This window comes from Schistocerca gregaria, chromosome 3 (genome assembly GCF_023897955.1).
Source record: "Schistocerca gregaria isolate iqSchGreg1 chromosome 3, iqSchGreg1.2, whole genome shotgun sequence".
NCBI classification, from domain to species: Eukaryota; Metazoa; Arthropoda; class Insecta; order Orthoptera; family Acrididae; genus Schistocerca; species Schistocerca gregaria.
The window spans coordinates 260,026,256-260,045,429 of record NC_064922.1 but is presented as its reverse complement, the minus strand read 5'-3'; the positions used below and the strand labels follow the sequence as shown (position 1 = coordinate 260,045,429).

General features: G+C 45.9%; 1 protein-coding gene across 1 annotated transcript in view; it reads left to right on the top strand.

Moving 5' to 3' along the window:
- The window catches only part of LOC126355096 (uncharacterized), a 133,612-nt gene that overhangs the window by 85,486 nt on the left and 28,952 nt on the right, over positions 1–19,174 (top strand). Inside the window, exon 4 of the mRNA XM_050005291.1 lies at positions 12,264–12,621. Coding sequence (XP_049861248.1) covers positions 12,264–12,621 — 358 coding nt within the window. The remainder of the gene's footprint in view (positions 1–12,263; positions 12,622–19,174) is intronic.

Sequence of the window (19,174 nt, the reverse complement as noted above, 5' to 3'; positions counted from 1 at the left end):
GTGGTAACACGAAGTGGAATGGAATTTCTACAGTTAAATGCAGAAGAGAGAGCAGATAGGTAGAAAGTGTACATTGAAGGTCTCTACGAGGGGGAAGACTTGCCTGATGACATAATAGAAGAAGAAACAGGAAACGACAGGGAAGAGGTGGGGGTCCAGTATTAGAATCCGATTTGAAAAGAGCTTTGGACGACTTAAGATCAAATAAGGCAGAAGGGATAGATGACATTCTATTGGAGTTACTAAAGTCTTTGGGGGCAGCGAAAAAAAAAAAACAGGTACCCACGCTAGTGTGTAGAATTTGTAAAACTGGCGATATACCATCAGACTCTAGGAAAACCATCATCCACATAATTCCGAAAGTATTAAGAGCCCATAAGTGCGAGCATCAAAAGCCGATAAGTGCGAGTATTGTTGCACAATCAGCTTAACAGCTCATACATCCAAGTTGCTGATAAGAATCATATACAGAAGAATGGAAAAGAAAATTGAGAATCTGTAGGATGACTATCGGTCTGGCTTTAAGAAAGGTAAAGGCACCATTTAGGCAGTTCTGACAGTGAGGCTGATAATGGAAGCCAGACTGAAGAAAAATCAAGACACGTTCATAAGATTTGTCGACATGGAAAAAGCTTTTAACAATGTCAAATGCTGCAAGATTTTCGAAAGCCTGAGAATAACTGGGATAAGCTATAAGGAAAGATGAGTAACCTACAATATGTTCAAGAACCAAGGGGGAACAATAAGACTGAAGACCAAGAACGAAGTGCTCAGATTAAAATTGATAAACCAAGGGTGTAGTCTTTCATCCCTGTTGTTCAATCTATACTTCGAAAGAGCAATGACAGAAATAAAAGAAAGGGTTCAAGACTGGGATTAAATTTCAAGGAGAGAAGATATCAATGATAAGATTCGCTGATAACATCGCTATTCAGATGATAGTGAAGAATAATTACTGGATGTGTTGAATGGAATGAACAGTCTATTGCGTACAGAATACCGATTGAGAGCAAATCGAAGAAAAACGAAAGTAATGAGAAGGAGCACACAAATGAGAACAGCGAGAAACTTAACATCAGAATTGGGATCACAAAGTAGGTGAAGTTAAGGAATTCTACTAACTAGGCTGCAAAATACCCATGGCGGACAGAGCAAGGAGGAAAAAGCAGACTAGCACTGGCAATAAGGGCAGCCCTGTCCAAGAGAAGTCTGCTATTATCAAGCATAAGTTTCATTTTAGAAAGAAATATCTGAGAATGTACGTTTCGAGCACAGCGTTGTTTGGTAATGAGAGAATGACTATGGGAAAACCGGATCAGAAGAGAATCGAAGCATTTGAGATGCGGTGCGACAGAAGAATGTTGAAAATTAGGTCAACTAATACGGTAAGGAAAGAGAAAGTTCTGTGCAGAATCGCGTGAGGAAGGAAACATACGGAAAACACTGTCAAAAAGAAGAGACAGGCTAGTAGGTCACGTGTTAGGATCTTATGGACTATCATCCGTCGTTCTAGAGGGAGCTGCAGAGGGAAAAATTTGTGGAGGAAGACAGATATTGGAATTGCATACAGCAAATAATTGAGGACGTACACTACTGGTCATTAAAATTGCTACACCAAGAAGAAATGCAGATGATAAAGGGGTGTTCATTGGACAAATATATTATACTAGAACTGACATGTGATTACATTTTCACGTAATTTGGGTGCAGAGATCCTGAGAAATCAGTACCCAGAACAACCACCTCTGGTCGTAATAACAGCCTTGATACGCCTGGGCATTAAGTCAGAGCTTGGATGGCGTGTACAGGTACAGCTGCCCATGTAGCTTCAACACGATACCACAGTTCATCAAGAGTAGTGACTGGCGTATTGTGACGAGCCAGTCGCTCGGCCACCATTGACCAGACCTTTTCAGTTGGTGAGAGATCTGGAGAATGTGCTGGCCAGGGCAGCAGTCGGAACATTTTCTCTATCGAGAAAGGCCCGTACAGGACCTGCAACATTCGGTCGTGCATCATCATGCTGAAATGTAAGGTTTTGCAGGGACCGAATGAAGGGTAGAACCACTGGTTGTAACACGTCTGAAATGTAACGTCCTGCTGTCAATGCGAACAAGAGGTGACCGAGACGTGTAACCAATGGCACCCCATACCATCACCCCGGGTGATACGCCAGTATGGCAATAACGAATACTCGCTTCCAAAGTGCGTTCACCGCGATGTCGCCAAACACGGATGCGACCATCACGATGCTGTAAACAGAACGTGGATTCATCCGAAAAAATGACGTTTTGCCATCGGTGCACCCAGGTTCGCCGTTGAGCACACCATCGCAGGCGCTCCTGTCTGTGATGCAGCGTCAATGGTAATCGCAGCCATGGTCTCCGAGCTGATAGTCCATGCCGCTGCAAACGTCGTCGAACTGTTCGTGCAGATGGTTGTTGTCTTGCAGACGCCCTCATCTCTTGACTCAGGGATCGAGACGTTGCTGCACGATCCGTTACAGCCATGCGGATAAGATGCCTGTCATCTCGACTGCTAGTGATACGAGGCCGTTGGGATCCATCGGCGTTCCGTATTACCCTCCTGAACCCACCGATTCCATATTCTGCTAACAGTCATTGGATCTCGACCAACTGAAGCGCCTAGAACCGCACTGCCACACCCACAGGCCGTCGCACTATCCCCTGTGTCCTCGGTGGCTCAGATGGAGAGAGCGTCTGCCATGTAAGCAGAAGGTCCTATGTTCAAGTCCCGGTGGGGATACACATTTTAAACTGTCCCCTTTGATGTATATCAACGCCTATTGACAGCGTAGGGTCTTTATTTAATTATCATTTCATAGAAACTTGCAAATCCTTTGCCAACTGCATGTCGTCCCTGAGGGGGTATCGATACATGATACCACAATATAGGTGACAGTATACAACCTTGTCAGACTCCATTTGTCACATCGAAAAACTCTGAGTGTTCGCCACTCACCTCATGGTTGAAGTATTGCCGTTATCAATATTTCGAAGTAATGATGCTAGGTGTTCTGAGCTTACGCCCCAACTTTTCCTACAAACACTGTAAAAGATCTTTTTGTAACCTTATTCTGCATGTGAGTGTAAAGTGCATGACAGATTGTTTCTTTACTGTAAGTGCACCGTTGAAAGAGTCGCCAAATGACATGTGCCTGTCACTATTAAAATGTGCATCCGGAGTATAGATTAAAATAGTTATTTCAGTTTAGAGAGAGCTCCTTTCCTCTAAGTTTTAAATGTAGGCCCAGATCATTGCTTGCATCTGATGGCCATTTAAAAAGAAAGCGCAACCGCTTACTATTTTTTATATGTAACATGTTAATCAAGGAGACAGAGTGGACTTCTAATTTATTAAGGAGGTTTTCAATTCATTCTTCCACAAAAGCACTAGAGAAAATGGGATGGGATTGCAATATAGAAATCGTGAATTACTTTTCAGCATGTGATTCGAATGATTTATTAAACAATTTGATTGAACGTGGACGAAATAAAGACTGAACAGCAGCATTCACAAAGTAATAGGTTTGTGCGATCCCTGCTTTACACGAAGATTCAATGTAATTCATTAGGGCACCAAATCGAATAATAATGCGGGAACCAAGGCGAAAAGGAATTATGAAAACGAATTCAGCGCTTGTACACCCTCTCATACCACAACGCGCCAACACACCGAAATAAATACTCAATTATTGTTACCAAAACTACCAGAAAAAACAATGGCTGTTCAGAGGAGAGTATCTTGGCTAGAGACATGACATAGTACGTGGGCTGATCAATACGTGGTCGCACGTGGCCCTTGTTATAGCTTCGACAAAATCTACCGAAATGTAGTGAAGCGTACATACGATCCACGAATGCTGAAGGCGCGACCAGTTGTTGGAAACGTAAGAAAAGGACGAACTCAATGCAATCAAGTTCCTCAAACAGCGAAAGTACTTTGAAGTGCTCAGTCCTTGTATCACAAAATAGCACGGATAAGCAAATACATATTCCACACTATAGATTGAAATCAGTCTATTAATTGATTGCACAGATGCAATACACTTTGTTCACACGTGATTGAGAAACCCAAATTCCCACAGTGAAAAGCATAGATTTACAACAGAAAAATTCATTCAAATTGGGATTTCATTTCACACAATACTCGCGCACTAAAAGTGCACACATTTACTGTAGGTTAACAAAGAATGAGGTTAGACACTGCCATCGACACGTATCAATGTGGCTCTAGAAAGACACTGACTTTCAAGCTCCAAAAAACTCATGAATTGTCTAAAATTCAATCTCGCGCCTCTCGTAATTAATGAAGTTATCCTGTACAGTGACTCTGAATCCCCTACACTACCGGCCTGGAAAGCCAAAGTCTTTTTATTCTGCCCTAAACATCGAGCCTAGCGCACGTATACACAGAGTGTTCTTACTGACATCCAACGCCCTTGTCGCAGTGGTAACACCCGTTCCCGTCAGATCACCGAAGTTAAGTACTGTGGGGCTGGGATGACACTAGAATGGGTGACCATTCGGTCTGCCGAGGGCTGTTGGCAAGCGAGGTGCACTCAGCCTTTGTGAGGCAAACTCAAGAGCTACTTGACTGAGAAGTAGCAATTCCAGTCTCGTAAAATATCATATGGCCGGTAGAGTGGTGTACTAACCACATGCTCCTTCATATCCGCATCCAGTGACATCTGTGGTCTGAGGGTGACACGGCGGCCGGTCTCTACCTTTGGGCTTTCATGGCCTGTTCCGGCGGAGTTTTATTTTCAGTTTTAGATATTACCGAAAAACTCAAGAATGATATTAAATTTTCACATGAAATTATTTCCACGATAACTAGCATAATTACTGCTGACTACCAGAGAAACTGAAATAAAAATGACTGAAATTCAAATTCTAGATAATTCAAATAACTCCATCCGTGGCCTGCCCCATATCAGTCTGTACTCACCAGGCTCCAGCAAAGCAGTAACCCTTCCCCCCTCTCCGGCTCCGCCGCTGCTGTGGTGGGGAGGGGAGAGGGGGGAGGGGGTCACGAAAGATGCACCAGCTCTCACTACCTAGCTAGACCCCTCTGCCTTTCTACTTCCGCTAAAGCTGTTGACAATACTGGAGGAAAAACTACTTTAGCAGACAGCTACTGCCTACTCTCACGAAAACTAACATTCACTCGTTGCTATCATGCAACACCTTAACCATTATGCTAATGCAGCTCGTCGTTTATCAGAATTTGCTGGGATAAGAATCACGCTAAATACCGACAAACACTGTTGGTATGACGATGAATTACTCACGTTTCGTTGAAGTACAATAGGAAATATACAATTACCGCTGGTCTTTATTGCGAAAAAGCGGTTAGTGAGAATGAATTTCCTTACTATCGCCTGAATTAGGAGGCTTATTGCTTGTTTGGTTTAATTAACTAATAGAATATGAAGCAGTTGGTATAAACAATGTTTTTCCAAACTTCCTTTTATAGAAAATCTGCTATCAAGAAATTGCTATTGTTCAATTACTTTCTTTATGACTGAACGTTTCTAAAACTGAAGACACTCGTCCGTGCTCTGCACTGCAGTCGAGCTCTGGCAACGTCGTTCTCCGTTCATTGGCTGACTGTGTTTTGTGACATCAGATGCGCAGAAAGAACCTAAACTCGGCCGCCGTCGTAAATGACGCCCACTTTAGTGCCGCACATGCAACAGATACGATTATATAGGCACAAAGATCTCCACAGAATGATTACGCAACAGTGCACAAAAATTTAACAGGACATAGAGGATGCTCCACAGCAATTTGAAATAGGGAACCTGGGGCCGAAGAAGCCACTTTAAGGAGAAAACATTACTGTGTACTTTTTTATTTACATGATTAACACTTAACTGCAAACACCATTGCTGACACAATGAACGTATCATTTTTTCTGTATCTTACAAAATGTGCTGAAATTGACAGCCATCAACCTCAATGTAAGCATGGCATCGGCGAACAAGATTCTAATGCACCCTGACAAATATCCCTCGTGTGTTTCGAATCGCACCACAAGTAGCTACAATTCTGGCAATTAATACCATCTCTGTATCCACTGGGGTCTCATACACAAATGACTTCAGATATCAAATGGCTCTGAGCACTATGGGACTCAACATCTGAGGTCATCAGTCCCCTAGAACTTAGAACTACTTAAACCTAACTAACCTAAGGACATCACACACACCCATCCCCGAGGCAGGATTCGAACCTGCGACCGTAGCAGTCACGTGGTTCTGGACTGAAGTGCCTAGAACCACATGGCCACCACGTCCGGCACTTCAGATATCCCCATATGAAATAATCGAGGGGACGCAGGTCAGGTGACCTTCACTCCCAACCCAGCGACAAGGAAGTACAACATTAGAATGGTTCCGGGTATCTACACTGAAGATGGGGCGGTGCATCGTCATGTTGAAACGTCCCCTTAGAAAAATTAATGAATTACTGTGCTGATAAACCTCTACGTTATTTGATTTTCAAACAGCTGAGCAGAACTGAACGTACTCAGTCATTTCTCTCTTTACTTATGCTGATCAACACTAAACTGACACACAATATTTTTAGCGCAACGCAATCTAAGTCCATGATATCCAATATTACAAATTTACTCTTTCTGATAGACACACGTCCAGATCAACCGCTCTCAAAACTCCGCCATCTCTCTCCCCACATCCACCACTGCTGGTGGCTCACCTCCAACTGCCCAACGCTACGCGCTGTTCACATCCAACTGCCCAACACTACAACAGCGAATATTACAACAATGCCAACTAGCCACGGACTGCACGCAGCACAGCCAATGATTTTCATACAGAGCGCTAGGTGACGTTACCGACATAAAAACCTAAACAGCCTACTCACAATGTGTATCCACATCCTCCCATGAACAGCCAAGGGTACATTCTCCAACAACTCTGGTAGAACTCTCTGCACGAACCTTAAGTACAGGTGGCCATTCAGACGGCCAGGTAGAAGGTATGGCCCAATGCGATTGTCGCCTACGATGACGGCGAAGAATGTGCATCTAAATAAACAGCACAGTAGGTGTAAACCTGTACACATGTTAGTTGTAAATAAGGTGGAAAGCAGTAATTCTAAACAAAGCGGGAGACAGATCTACTTCCATATCTCCTTAAGCTGGCATCTCCGACCCTATGTTCCATACCTCAAATTGTACAGTGGACCATTCTCCATTCCCTGTTACATTTTGCACGCTCTTACGGAAATACCTTGTATATGTACGTATACAGGATGGTCCATCGATAGTGACGGGGTCAAATATCTCACGAAATAAGCATCAAACGAAAAAACTACTAAGAACGAAACTCGTCTAGCTTGGAGGGGGAAACCATATGGTGCTATGGTTGGCCCACTATATGGTGCTGCCGTAAGTCAAACGGATATCAGCTGCGTTCTTTTTTTTTTAAAATAGGAACCCCCATTTTATTACATATTCGTGTAGTACGTAAAGAAATATGAATGTTTTAGTTGGACAACTTTTTTCGCTTGTGATAGATGGCGCAGTAATAATCGCATACGTATAAGTACGTGGTATTACGTAACATTCAGGAAGTGCGGACGGTATTTGCTTCGTGATACATTACCCGTGTTAAAATGGACCGTTTACCAATTGCGGAAAAGGTCGACATCGTGTTGATGTATGGCTATTGCCATCAAAATGCCCAATGGGCATGTGCTATGTATGCTGCTCAGTATCCTGGACGACATCATCCAAGTGTCCGGACCGTTAGCCACATAGCTACATTATTTAAGGAAACAGGAAGTGTTCAGCCACGTGTGTAAAGGTCAACCACGACTTGCAACAAATGATTATGCCCAAGTAGGTGTTTTAGCTGCTCTCGCGGCTAATCCGCACATTCGTAGCAGACAAACTGCGCGAGAATGGGATTCTCAAAAACGACGGTGTTGAGAATGCAACATCAACATCGATTGCACTCGTGCCATATTTCTATGCACGATGAATTGCATGGCGACGACTTTGAACGTCGTGTACAGTTCTGCCACTGGTCACAAGAGAAATTACGCTACGATGGCAGATTTTTTGCACGCGTCATTCACCAACAGCGGTAACGTAAACCAGCATAATATGCACTATTGGGCAACGGAAAATCCTCGATGGCTGCAAGTGGAACATCAGCGACCTTGGCGGGTTAATGTATGGCGCGGCATTGTGTGAAGAAGGATAATTGGCCCCCATTTTATCGATGACAATCTAAATGGTGCAATGTATGCTGATTTGCCACGTAATGTTCTACCGATGTTAGTACAAGATGTTTCACTGTGTGACAGAATGGCGATGTACTTCCAACATGATATGTCCGGCACATAGCTCGCGTGCGGTTGAAGCGGTATTGAATAGCATATTTCATGACAGGTGGATTGGTCGTCGAAGCACCACACCGTGGTCCACACGTTCACCGGATCTGACGTCCCCGGATTTCTTTCTGTGGGGAAAGTTGAAGGATATTTGCTATCGTGATCCACCGACAACGCCTCACAATATGCGTGAGCGCATCGCCAATGCATGTGCGAACATTATGGAAGGCGAACTACTCGCTGTTCAGGGGAATGTCGTTACACGTATTGCCAAATGCATTGAGGATGACGGACATCATTTTGAGCATTTATTGCATTAATGTGGTATTTACAGGAAAGCACGCTGTAACAGCATGCGTTCTCAGAAATGATAAGTTCACAAATGTACATGTATCACAGTGCAACAACCGAAATAAAATGTTCAACTGTACCTACGTTATGTATTTTAATGTAAAAAACCTACGTGTTACCGACTGTTCGTCTGAAATTGAGAGCCATATGTTTGTGACTATTACAGCGTCCAGAATTAGATTTTCACTCTGCAGCGTAGTGTGCGCTGATACGAAACTTCCTGGCAGATTAAAACTGTGTGCCGGACCGAGAGTCAAACTCGGGACCTTTGCCTTTCGCGGGAAAGTGCTCTACCAACCTTTTTTTATCTCATTTTGTTCTAGATTGTTCGTTGAATTTGTTCGTGGCGGACGTCCGATGACGCCTGTTCAGGTTGATCGTTGATTCGTTCACACAGTTTTTTTGTTACAGAGGGTAGCTAAACCCTCTGACCGAACACGCTGAGCTACAGTGCCGGGAGCCAACTGAGCTATCCAAGCACGATTCACGCCCCGTCCTCACACCTTTACTTCCGCCAGTACCTCGTCTTCTACCTTCCAATCTTAACAGAAGCTCTCCTGAGAACCCTGCAGATCTAGCACCCCTGAAAGAAAGGATATTGCGGAGACATGGCTTAGCCACAGCCTGGGGGATGTTTCCAGAATGAGATTTTCGCTCTGCAGCGGAGTGTGCGCTGATATGAAACTTCCTGGCAGATTAAAACTGTGTGCCCGACCGAGACTCGAACTCGGGACCTTTGCCTTTCGCGGGCAAGTGCTCTACCAACTGAGCTACCGAAGCACGACTCACGACCGGTACTCACAGCTTTACTTCTGCCAGTAACCGTCTCCTACCTGTGCTTCGGTAGCTCAGATGGTGCTCTACCAAGTTTGGAACGTAGGAGTCGCGGTACTGGCAGAAGTAAAGGTGTGAGGACGGGGCGTGAGTGGTGCTTGGATAGTTCAGTTGGTAGAGCACTTGCCCGCGAAAGGCAATGGTCCCGAGTTCGAGTGTCGGTCCGGCACACAGTTTTAATCTGCCAGGAAGTTTCTTGAATAAGTAACGTAAAATTTTTCTCTGAAAGCAGGTTAGTTTTATACAGGATTCTAATACAACATATTACGCCGCACTCTTTTGGCTACTAAACGTCATTTTTCTACATACTCCCCATTCACTGTAGCGGCTTACGCCACTTTACTGAGAGGGCCTGTATGCCATCTTGGTACCACTCTACTGGTCGACGTCGGAGCCAACCTCTTGCTGCAGCAATAACCTCCCATTCATCCACGAGCTGCTTCCTGGGGAGTGCATCCTTCAGTGGACCAAACAGATTCAAGTCGGAAGGCGAAGAGCCCAGCGGGCACACACCTTTGAGTGCCCCAGCTGGTGGACGAGTGTGCAGTACTACCAACGGAAACGTCCAGCTGAGCAGCGATCCGTCGATCACCTCGAATGAGAGTGTCCGCACGTTCCAACTGTTGTGTGCAGCCGGCCGGCGTCCAGCAGATCACACAGGCTTACACAACCTTGTTGGGGTGATGATGGACTCCTCACCCAACGACTCAACGTGCTTTTATTCACTGCTAGGTCTCCGTAGATATTCTACAAGCGCCAATGAACATCTGCGATGCTCTGGTTTTGCACGAAAAGTAACTCAGTGCCAACACTCTGCTTGGAACGCACCAACATTACAGACGCCATTTTGAAGGCTACATGTACCGCCGCCACCTACAAGAACCTTATGGAACTGTAGGAGTCTCGGTCCGGCACACAGTTTTAATCTGTCAGGAAGTTTGATTATAGCGTCATCTATCACAAAGCGAAAAAAGTGGTCCAACTAAAACATTCATTTTTCTTTACGTACTACACGAAAATGTAATAAAAAATTGGGGATTCCTTTTTAAAAAACGTAGCTGATATCCGTTTGACCTATGACAGCGCCATCTAGCCGGCCAACCATAACGCCATCTGGTTTCCCCCTTCAAGCTAGAGAAGTTTCGTTCTTTGTAGTTTTTTTTCGTTTGACGCTTATTTCGTGAGATATTTGTGCCGGTCACGAACAATGGACCACCCTGTATATACACTCCTGGAAATGGAAAAAAGAACACATTGACACCGGTGTGTCAGACCCACCATACTTGCTCCGGACACTGCGAGAGGGCTGTACAAGCAATGATCACACGCACGGCACAGCGGACACACCAGGAACCGCGGTGTTGGCCGTCGAATGGCGCTAGCTGCGCAGCATTTGGGCACCGCCGCCGTCAGTGTCAGCCAGTTTGCCGTGGCATACGGAGCTCCATCGCAGTCTTTAACACTGGTAGCATGCCGCGACAGCGTGGACGTGAACCGTATGTGCAGTTGACGGACTTTGAGCGAGGGCGTATAGTGGGCATGCGGGAGGCCGGGTGGACGTACCACCGAATTGCTCAACACGTGGGGCGTGAGGTCTCCACAGTACATCAATGTTGTCGCCAGTGGTCGGCGGAAGGTACACGTGCCCGTCGACCTGGGACCGGACCGCAGCGACGCACGGATGCACGCCAAGACCGTAGGATCCTACGCAGTGCCGTAGGGGACCGCACTGCCACTTTCCAGCAAATTAGGTACACTGTTGCTCCTGGGGTATCGGCGAGGACCATTCGCAACCGTCTCCATGAAGCTGGGCTACGGTCCCGCACACCGTTAGGCCGTCTTCCGCTCACGCCCCAACATCGTGCAGCCCTCCTCCAGTGATGTCGCGACAGGCGTGAATGGAGGGACGAATGGAGACGTGTCGTCTTCAGCGATGAGAGTCGCTTCTGCCTTGGTGCCAATGATGGTCGTATGCGTGTTTGGCGCCGTGCAGGTGAGCGCCACAATCAGGACTGCATACGACCGAGGCACACAGGGCCAACACCCGGCATCATGGTGTGGGGAGCGATCTCCTACACTGGCCGTACACCTCTGGTGATCGTCGAGGGGACACTGAATAGCGCACGGTATATCCAAACCGTCATCGAACCCATCGTTCTACCATTCTTAGACCGGCAAGGGAACTTGCTGTTCCAACAGGACAATGCACGTCCGCATGTATCCCGTGCCACCCAACGTGCTCTAGAAGGTGTAAGTCAACTACCCTGGCCAGCAAGATCTCCGGATCTGTCCCCCATTGAGCATGTTTGGGACTGGATGAAGCGTCGTCTCACGCGGTCTGCACGTCCAGCACGAACGCTGGTCCAACTGAGGCGCCAGGTGGAAATGGCATGGCAAGCCGTTCCACAGGACTACATCCAGCATCTCTACGATCGTCTCCATGGTAGAATAGCAGCCTGCATTGCTGCGAAAGGTGGATATACACTGTACTAGTGCCGACATTGTGCATGCTCTGTTGCCTGTGTCTATGTGCCTGTGTTTCTGTCAGTGTGATCATGTGATGTATCTGACCCCAGGAATGTGTCAATAAAGTTTCCCCTTCCTGGGACAATGAATTCACGGTGTTCTTATTTCAATTTCCAGGAGTGTACATGAAAGGAATCTGATGGAGCCCTCTCGCTGTATGCACAGGTCGTTGCAGCGATTCCGGCGGAAGCAGACGGCACGGCCGTCGTTCTCGCAGGGCAGCGAGACTGGGACGCTGTACGTGGGCGTCTCGCCGCCCAAAGTGTACTCGCCCTCTGCCGTTCTTGACACTCTGGCGGCGGCGCTGGGGTCGCGGGAGGCGGCCAGTCAGATGCTCTCGCAGTCTACGCTGAGTCGCGGCCACCTCGCGCCCTCCGGAGACTTCATCCTCAACACGCAGCAGCACGCCTCCTTCTTCTACGCGAACGCGGCGCCGCAGTGGCAGACATTCAACCACGGGAACTGGCTGTCCGTCGAATCGGCGCTGCGCAACCACGCTCAGCGCCAGTCCCTGGACCTGGAGGTGAGTCACACCGCTACACTTTGCACATATAGCCCAAACCCATTCAATGATGACCAAAAGAAGCGTGCGTGTCTGAAGGAACAGACATTTTAAAATAGCTATTACGAGGGGCGTTTGAAAAGTCGGTGCAAAAACAAAAACTACTTACGTGTTTTCGGTAAACACTTTTTATTTTTCGACATAGTCTCTTTTTAGACTAATAGACTTCGTCCAATGCTGTTATAGTTTGTTGATCCCTTCCGAATAATAGGAATTGTCCAAGTCTGCAAAATAGGTATTAGTTGCTGCAATCACCTCCTCGTTTGAATAAAATCTTTGTCCCGCCAGACGTTTCTTCAAATTGGGGAACAAAAAGTAGTCCAAGGGAACCAAGCTTGGAGAATAGGAGCTATGTGAAACGAGTTGGAATCCTATTGCCATTAAATTTGCAGCCACAACTGCTGAGGTGTGTGCTGGTGCATTGTCGTGATGGAAAAGGACTTTTTTGCGGTCCAATCGCCGGCGTTTTTCTTGCAACTCGGTTTACAAACGGTCCAATAATATGCACCTGTAATAGTTTTACTCTTTTTCACATAGTCGATGAGGATTAACCCTCGCGAATCCCAAAAGACAGTCGCCATAACCTTTCCGGCCGAAGGAATGCTCTTCGCCTTTTTTGGTGCAGATTCTCCCTTGGTAACCCATTGTTTAGATTGTTGTTTGGTCTTAGGAGTATAGTAATGTAGTCATGTTTCATCCACAGTGACGAAACGACGCTTAAAGTCCTGTGGATTGTTCCTGAACAGCTGCAAACCATCCTTGCAACACTTCACACGATTCCGTTTTTAGTCAAGCGTGAGCAATCGTGGAACCCATCTTGTGGATAGGTTTCTCATGTCCAAATGTTTATGCAAAATATAATATACCCGGCGATTCAAGATGTCCATAGCACTAGCAATCTCACGTACCTTAACGTTTCTGTCATCCATCACCATATCATGGGTTTTATCAATGATTTCTGGAGTCGTAACCTCCACAGGGCATCCAGAACGCTCAGCATCACTTGTGCCCATATGGTCACTGCGAAAATTTTGAAACCACTTAAAAACTGTTCTAATCGAAGGTGCAGAGTCACCGCAATGTTTTATCAAGCTTCTCTTTACGCCTCTTGAGGCGTTTTGCCTTTCATAAAGTAATGTTTAACCACCACACGAAATTCTTTTTCGTTCATTTTTTGACAATCACTCGACTTCCTTGATTCACACGAATTCAAAACACAAAGAAATAGACCAATATGGCTGAAACTTGGTGTGCGTTCTTTCCAAAGATGCTACTAACTAAACATGACCTCGATACGCGCCGGTGGTGCATCTGACTGACTTTGCACGGACTTTTCAAACGCCCCTCGTACATACCTGTACGGACAAATCGTCGCTCATAATACTAACGTTGATCACGATTGTCTCATTAACCCGCTTGCTGGAATCTAAGTTACGTTGCGAGCAGTTGTAGATAGTAACGGCATACGGAGGTCTGGAAGTGCAGGAAGCGTGCACAGGTAGCCTAGCGGTAAGGTGACCACTCGCGATAAGCGTTGTGAAGAACGTATCAGATGAGAGCGAATAGGACATACAGAAAAATCAGCCATATCAGAACACAGCATAAAGGAAGAACACACCTTCAACCTCGAAAACACTAAGGTGCTGTGGCGAACATCTGGCTTCTGGGAAAGTATTATCAAAGAATCCCTAGAAATAAGGATTCACGACAAACTGGTCAGCAGGATTGAAGGATATCAACGAAACGCAGCGTGGAACTCTGCGATAGCGGCATTTCGTCGGGAACGCGCCCACCAACGTCCTGCAGACAGAATGCCCACACTGAGAGACGAACGCGACAGGACCACCGTAGCCTCCCCAGGACTAGTGGAGGAGGGAGAGCGCATGTATAAATACCCTGCTCTCCGCGCATCTCGACACATCGCCAGAATATGCGTAATATGAGACTTCCCGAAACGTCGCGATATATCTGAAACTCCCCTTAAAAAAATTATACGTGACTGTGCTTAATCTGACACACAATATTACCTATACGTTTCACAAATCACTTACCTCACAAAAATCTTCGTTACTCGAACTACTCAATAGAGCGAGCGCCACTACTGCCAGCTAAATAAAAGATTCAAGCTACTGAAGGCACTAACTACTGATAGACATAGTTAGCAAAAGAGAGATTTTGATAGAGAACAAACAATGTATTTACCTTAATAGTGTTCAAAAGTCATAATATATATATATATATATATATATATATATATATATATATATATATATATATATATATATCAGTCCATGATATCCAGTATTACAAATTTACTCTTTCTGATGGACACACGTCCAGATCGTCCGCTCTCAAAATTCCGCCCTCTCTCTCCCCACATCCACCACTACTGGCGGATCACCTCCAACTGCGCAACGCTACGCGCTGTTAACAGCCAACTGCCCAACACTACAGTAGCAAATTCCAACAATGCCACCCAGCCACAGACTGCACACAGCACAGCCAGTGATGTTCATACAGAAGTTAAGTCCCATAGTGCTCAGGGGCATTTAAACCATTTTCCTTCAGCATGGGGCCTAATCACTATCAATTACTAAATCACTACAATTCATGATCTCTCTCTCTCTCTCCCTCTCTCTCTCTCTCTCTCTTTCTCTCTTTCTCTCTCCTTCTCTCTCCCTCCCTCTCCCTTTTTTTACAAACCGACTTGATCACCTCCAAAAACACTCTGTTACACTTAACACAGTTGTTCAATCATCCACTGAATTGTTGGAAATATATTTGATACACATCTACAATGATGGATTAACCCCATCTTCTGTTCTTGATGGCATCTATGTCATCAAATCGGTCTCTGTTTATGTCCCTCTTCGCGTAAATTAACAAGAAGAAATTGCAGCTAGATTAGCTGAGTCAGGTTCAAGGGACGCTATCACTCAGTACGGCGATCACTCGAGACACAGTTTCGTCCGCGTTCTGGCATAATGGATGAGCTTCCGCCTTCCCCGTATGCAGTATAACTCTTCTACATCTACATCTATACTCCACAAGCCACCTGACGGTGTGTGGCGGAGGGCACCTTCAGTATCTCTATCGCTTCTCTCTTCTATTGCAGCCTCATATTGTTCGTGGAAAGAAAGATTGTCGGTATGCATCTGTGCGGGCTCTAATCTCTCTGATTTAACCTCACTGTCTCTTCGCGAGATATATGTAAAGAGGCAGCAATATACTGCTTGTCTCCTCGGTGAGGGTATGTCCTCGAACTTCAACAAAAGCCCGTACCGAGCTACAGAGCGTCTCTCTTTCTGAGTCTTCCGCTGGAGTTTATCTATCATCTCCGTAACGCTTTCGTGATTACTAAATGATCCAGTAACGAAGCGCGCTTCTCTCCGTTGGATCTTCTCTATCTCCTCCATAAACCCTAGCTGGCACGGATCCCACACTGCTGAGCAGTATTCAAGCAGTGGGCGAACAAGCGTACTGGAACCTACTTCCTTTGTTTTCGGATTGCATTTCCTTAGGATTCTTCCAATGAATCTCAGTCTGGCATCTGCTTTACCGATGATCAACTTTATATGATCATTCCATTTTAAATCACTCCTAATGCGTACTCCCAGATAATTTATGGAATTAACTGCTTCCAGTTGCTGACCTGCTATATTGTAGCTAAATGATAAGGGATCTTTCTTTGTATGTATTCGCAGCACATTACACTTGTCTACATTGAGATTCAATTGCCATTCCCTGCACCATGCGTCAATTCGTTGCAGATCCTCCTGCATTGTGTTCCAAAATTCTACAACTGATCGACGTTAGAGGTATAGGTCTATAGTTCTTCGATGCGGTGCCTCAGACACTTCGGCTACCTTGGTTACAGAAGCACCCACCGTACACGCACTCACCATTTGCCCACATTCGAATGCATTGAGCCCCGCCGTAATGCGGACTCAATTACACGGAACACCGCGCCGAGCACGACTGACTCTTGCAATCTGTTGAAGATATTGGGCAGATGTTGTTCGTTGTGAAACAGAACAGCGCAACTAGCAGGGTTGGCTAATATCTGCATTTACACTGAAGCGCCAAAGCAACTGGTACAGATATGTGTATTCAAATACGAAGATATGTAAACAGGCAGAATACCACGCTGCGGTCGGCAACACCTATATAAGACAAGATTTATCTTGCTCAGTTTTTGGATCGGTTACTGCTGCCACAATGGTAGGTTATCAAGATTTAAGTGAATCTGAACGTGGCGTTATAGTCGGGACACAGTATTTCCGACGAAGCGATGACGTGGGGATTTTCCCGTGAGCCATTTCATAACTGCACCGTGAATATCACAAATCCTGTAAAACATCAAATCTCCGACATCGCTGCAACCGGAAAAAGATCCTGCAAGAACGGGACCAACGATGACTGAAGAGAATCGTTCAACATGACAGAACTGTAACCGATATAAGAACGTAGGCTTCCGCGGCCGCTGTCATAGTGATTAAAATTCTTCTGGGTAATATGCCGCGTCATTTCTAAAAAACTAACAACAATAATAAATTAAAACCGACGTTTCGGCCGAATTGCAACGGCCTTCCTCAGGGCACGACTGGTTTTGCATGGGGTAGGTGCTACCATTTATTACAGACTATCGATGTCTGACGTCACGGTTGTAGAATTTTAATTGGCCCTCTAAAATGATTGGCTAGTCATGACGTAAGGGAAGATGGAAGGAAAGGGGCTATTCGTGGATATCCATGTCGTCAACGATTGGTAGCTGACCGCCAATCAGCGTTCCGCTTCTGGTCGGCAAGTTTTCCTCCTGTTGTGCGCGGAAGTGGACTGACAGTTGCTCTACAGCTGTTTATGTAGATACGTCCGTGTCCCGTGTAGCTTCTGCCCCGCGGCCGCTCGCGGCCCGTTGGACTGGGATGGCCGGCAGCCAGGACGCTGAGAGTTTGTAGCCGTCTTCTCTGTTGATGTTGTCAGGCTGCTTAATAATTTCGATCGCCTCCCGAATTTTGCGTTCTCGCATCCACGATTCTTTCGCCAGTACTCGTGCTTCCTGGAACCTGATAGGTTGTCCACAGTCACGGTGGTGTTCCGCTATCGCCGATTTATTGTGTTGTTGTAGTCGTACGTAGCGTTCGTGTTCTGCTACTCGTAAGCTGATAGGTCTTCCTGTTTCTCCTATGTAGGCAGCTCCGCATTCACACCGTAGTTCGTAAACACCTAAACAGCTACCAATCGTTGACGACATGGATATCCACGAATAGCCCCTTTCCTTCCCTTACGTCATGACTAGCCAATCATTTTAGAGGGCCAATTAAAATTCTACAACCGTGACGTCAGACATCGATAGTCTGTAATAAATAGTAGCACCTACCCCATGCAAAACCAGTCGTGCCCTGAGGAAGGCCGTTGCAATTCGGCCGAAACGTCGGTTTTAATTTATTATTGTTGTTAGTTTTTTAGAAATGACGCGGCATATTACCCAGAAGAATTTTAATCACTATGACACCGGCCGCGGAAGCCTACGTTCTTATATCAGTGACCTGTATGGGCAGGAAATCTACCAACGCATACGGAAACTGGAGCTGCTGAGGAAGAGGAAGGTGAAACTGCTGAATGATTTGGCGTTCCTTAAAAGGTGCCGTGATCATCATGTCATCCCGAAATTTATCAGTGTGCGGCCTCAAATCGATACAAGAAGAGCAAGAGCCATTTACTATCGGGCCAGTCATGCATTATTAAGGGAGAGGATACAACACCTCCGGCGCTTCATAGACCACAACAACAGGCAACTATACAGCATGCATTTATGGCTGTCAACTACGTTATCAGCGAAGGACTGGGATAACATCGACAGAATAACCCACAACCAGGCCTGCATCGAGGAGGACTTGGTCAGCAGTCGACAGAAAAAGAAATTTGAGGAGCTAACGGGAGACAAACACCACTCACAGCTAAGTCTGGATACAGCTCGTACCGTGGTTAACATCTCGACACAGACCATCAGTGAGGCAGCGACGTCGGTTCTGTCCAAAGGGCTAAACTTCGCAGCTACGCCCACAAAGATTCCCGCAGAAGAGATCATTCAATCTGTAGAGGCGTCACTCCACCAAGTACCACGTGTCGAAGCAGAAAAGATAAGGCAGGAAACTGTAAGAATTTTACAAACAGCAAAACCACCCAGAGCCAATATCACACGTGAAGAAAGACAGGCCATAAAGGATCTCAGGAATAACAAGGATATTGTGGTCCTACATGCGGACAAAGGAAACGCTACGGTTCTGATGGACACTTCTGAATATGAAAAGAAGATGGACGAACTGCTAAACGATCCCATTTACAGAGTACTAAGGAGTGACCCGACGGCGAGGATAGGCAGAAATACGAAGGCCCTCGTAAAGGACTCGAGAATTGATCCTGACACAGCCAAGAGACTAATCACTAAGGTGCCTGTTCCTCCTAGAATCTACGGAGTACCTAAGCTCCATAAGGAGGGTTATCCGCTGAG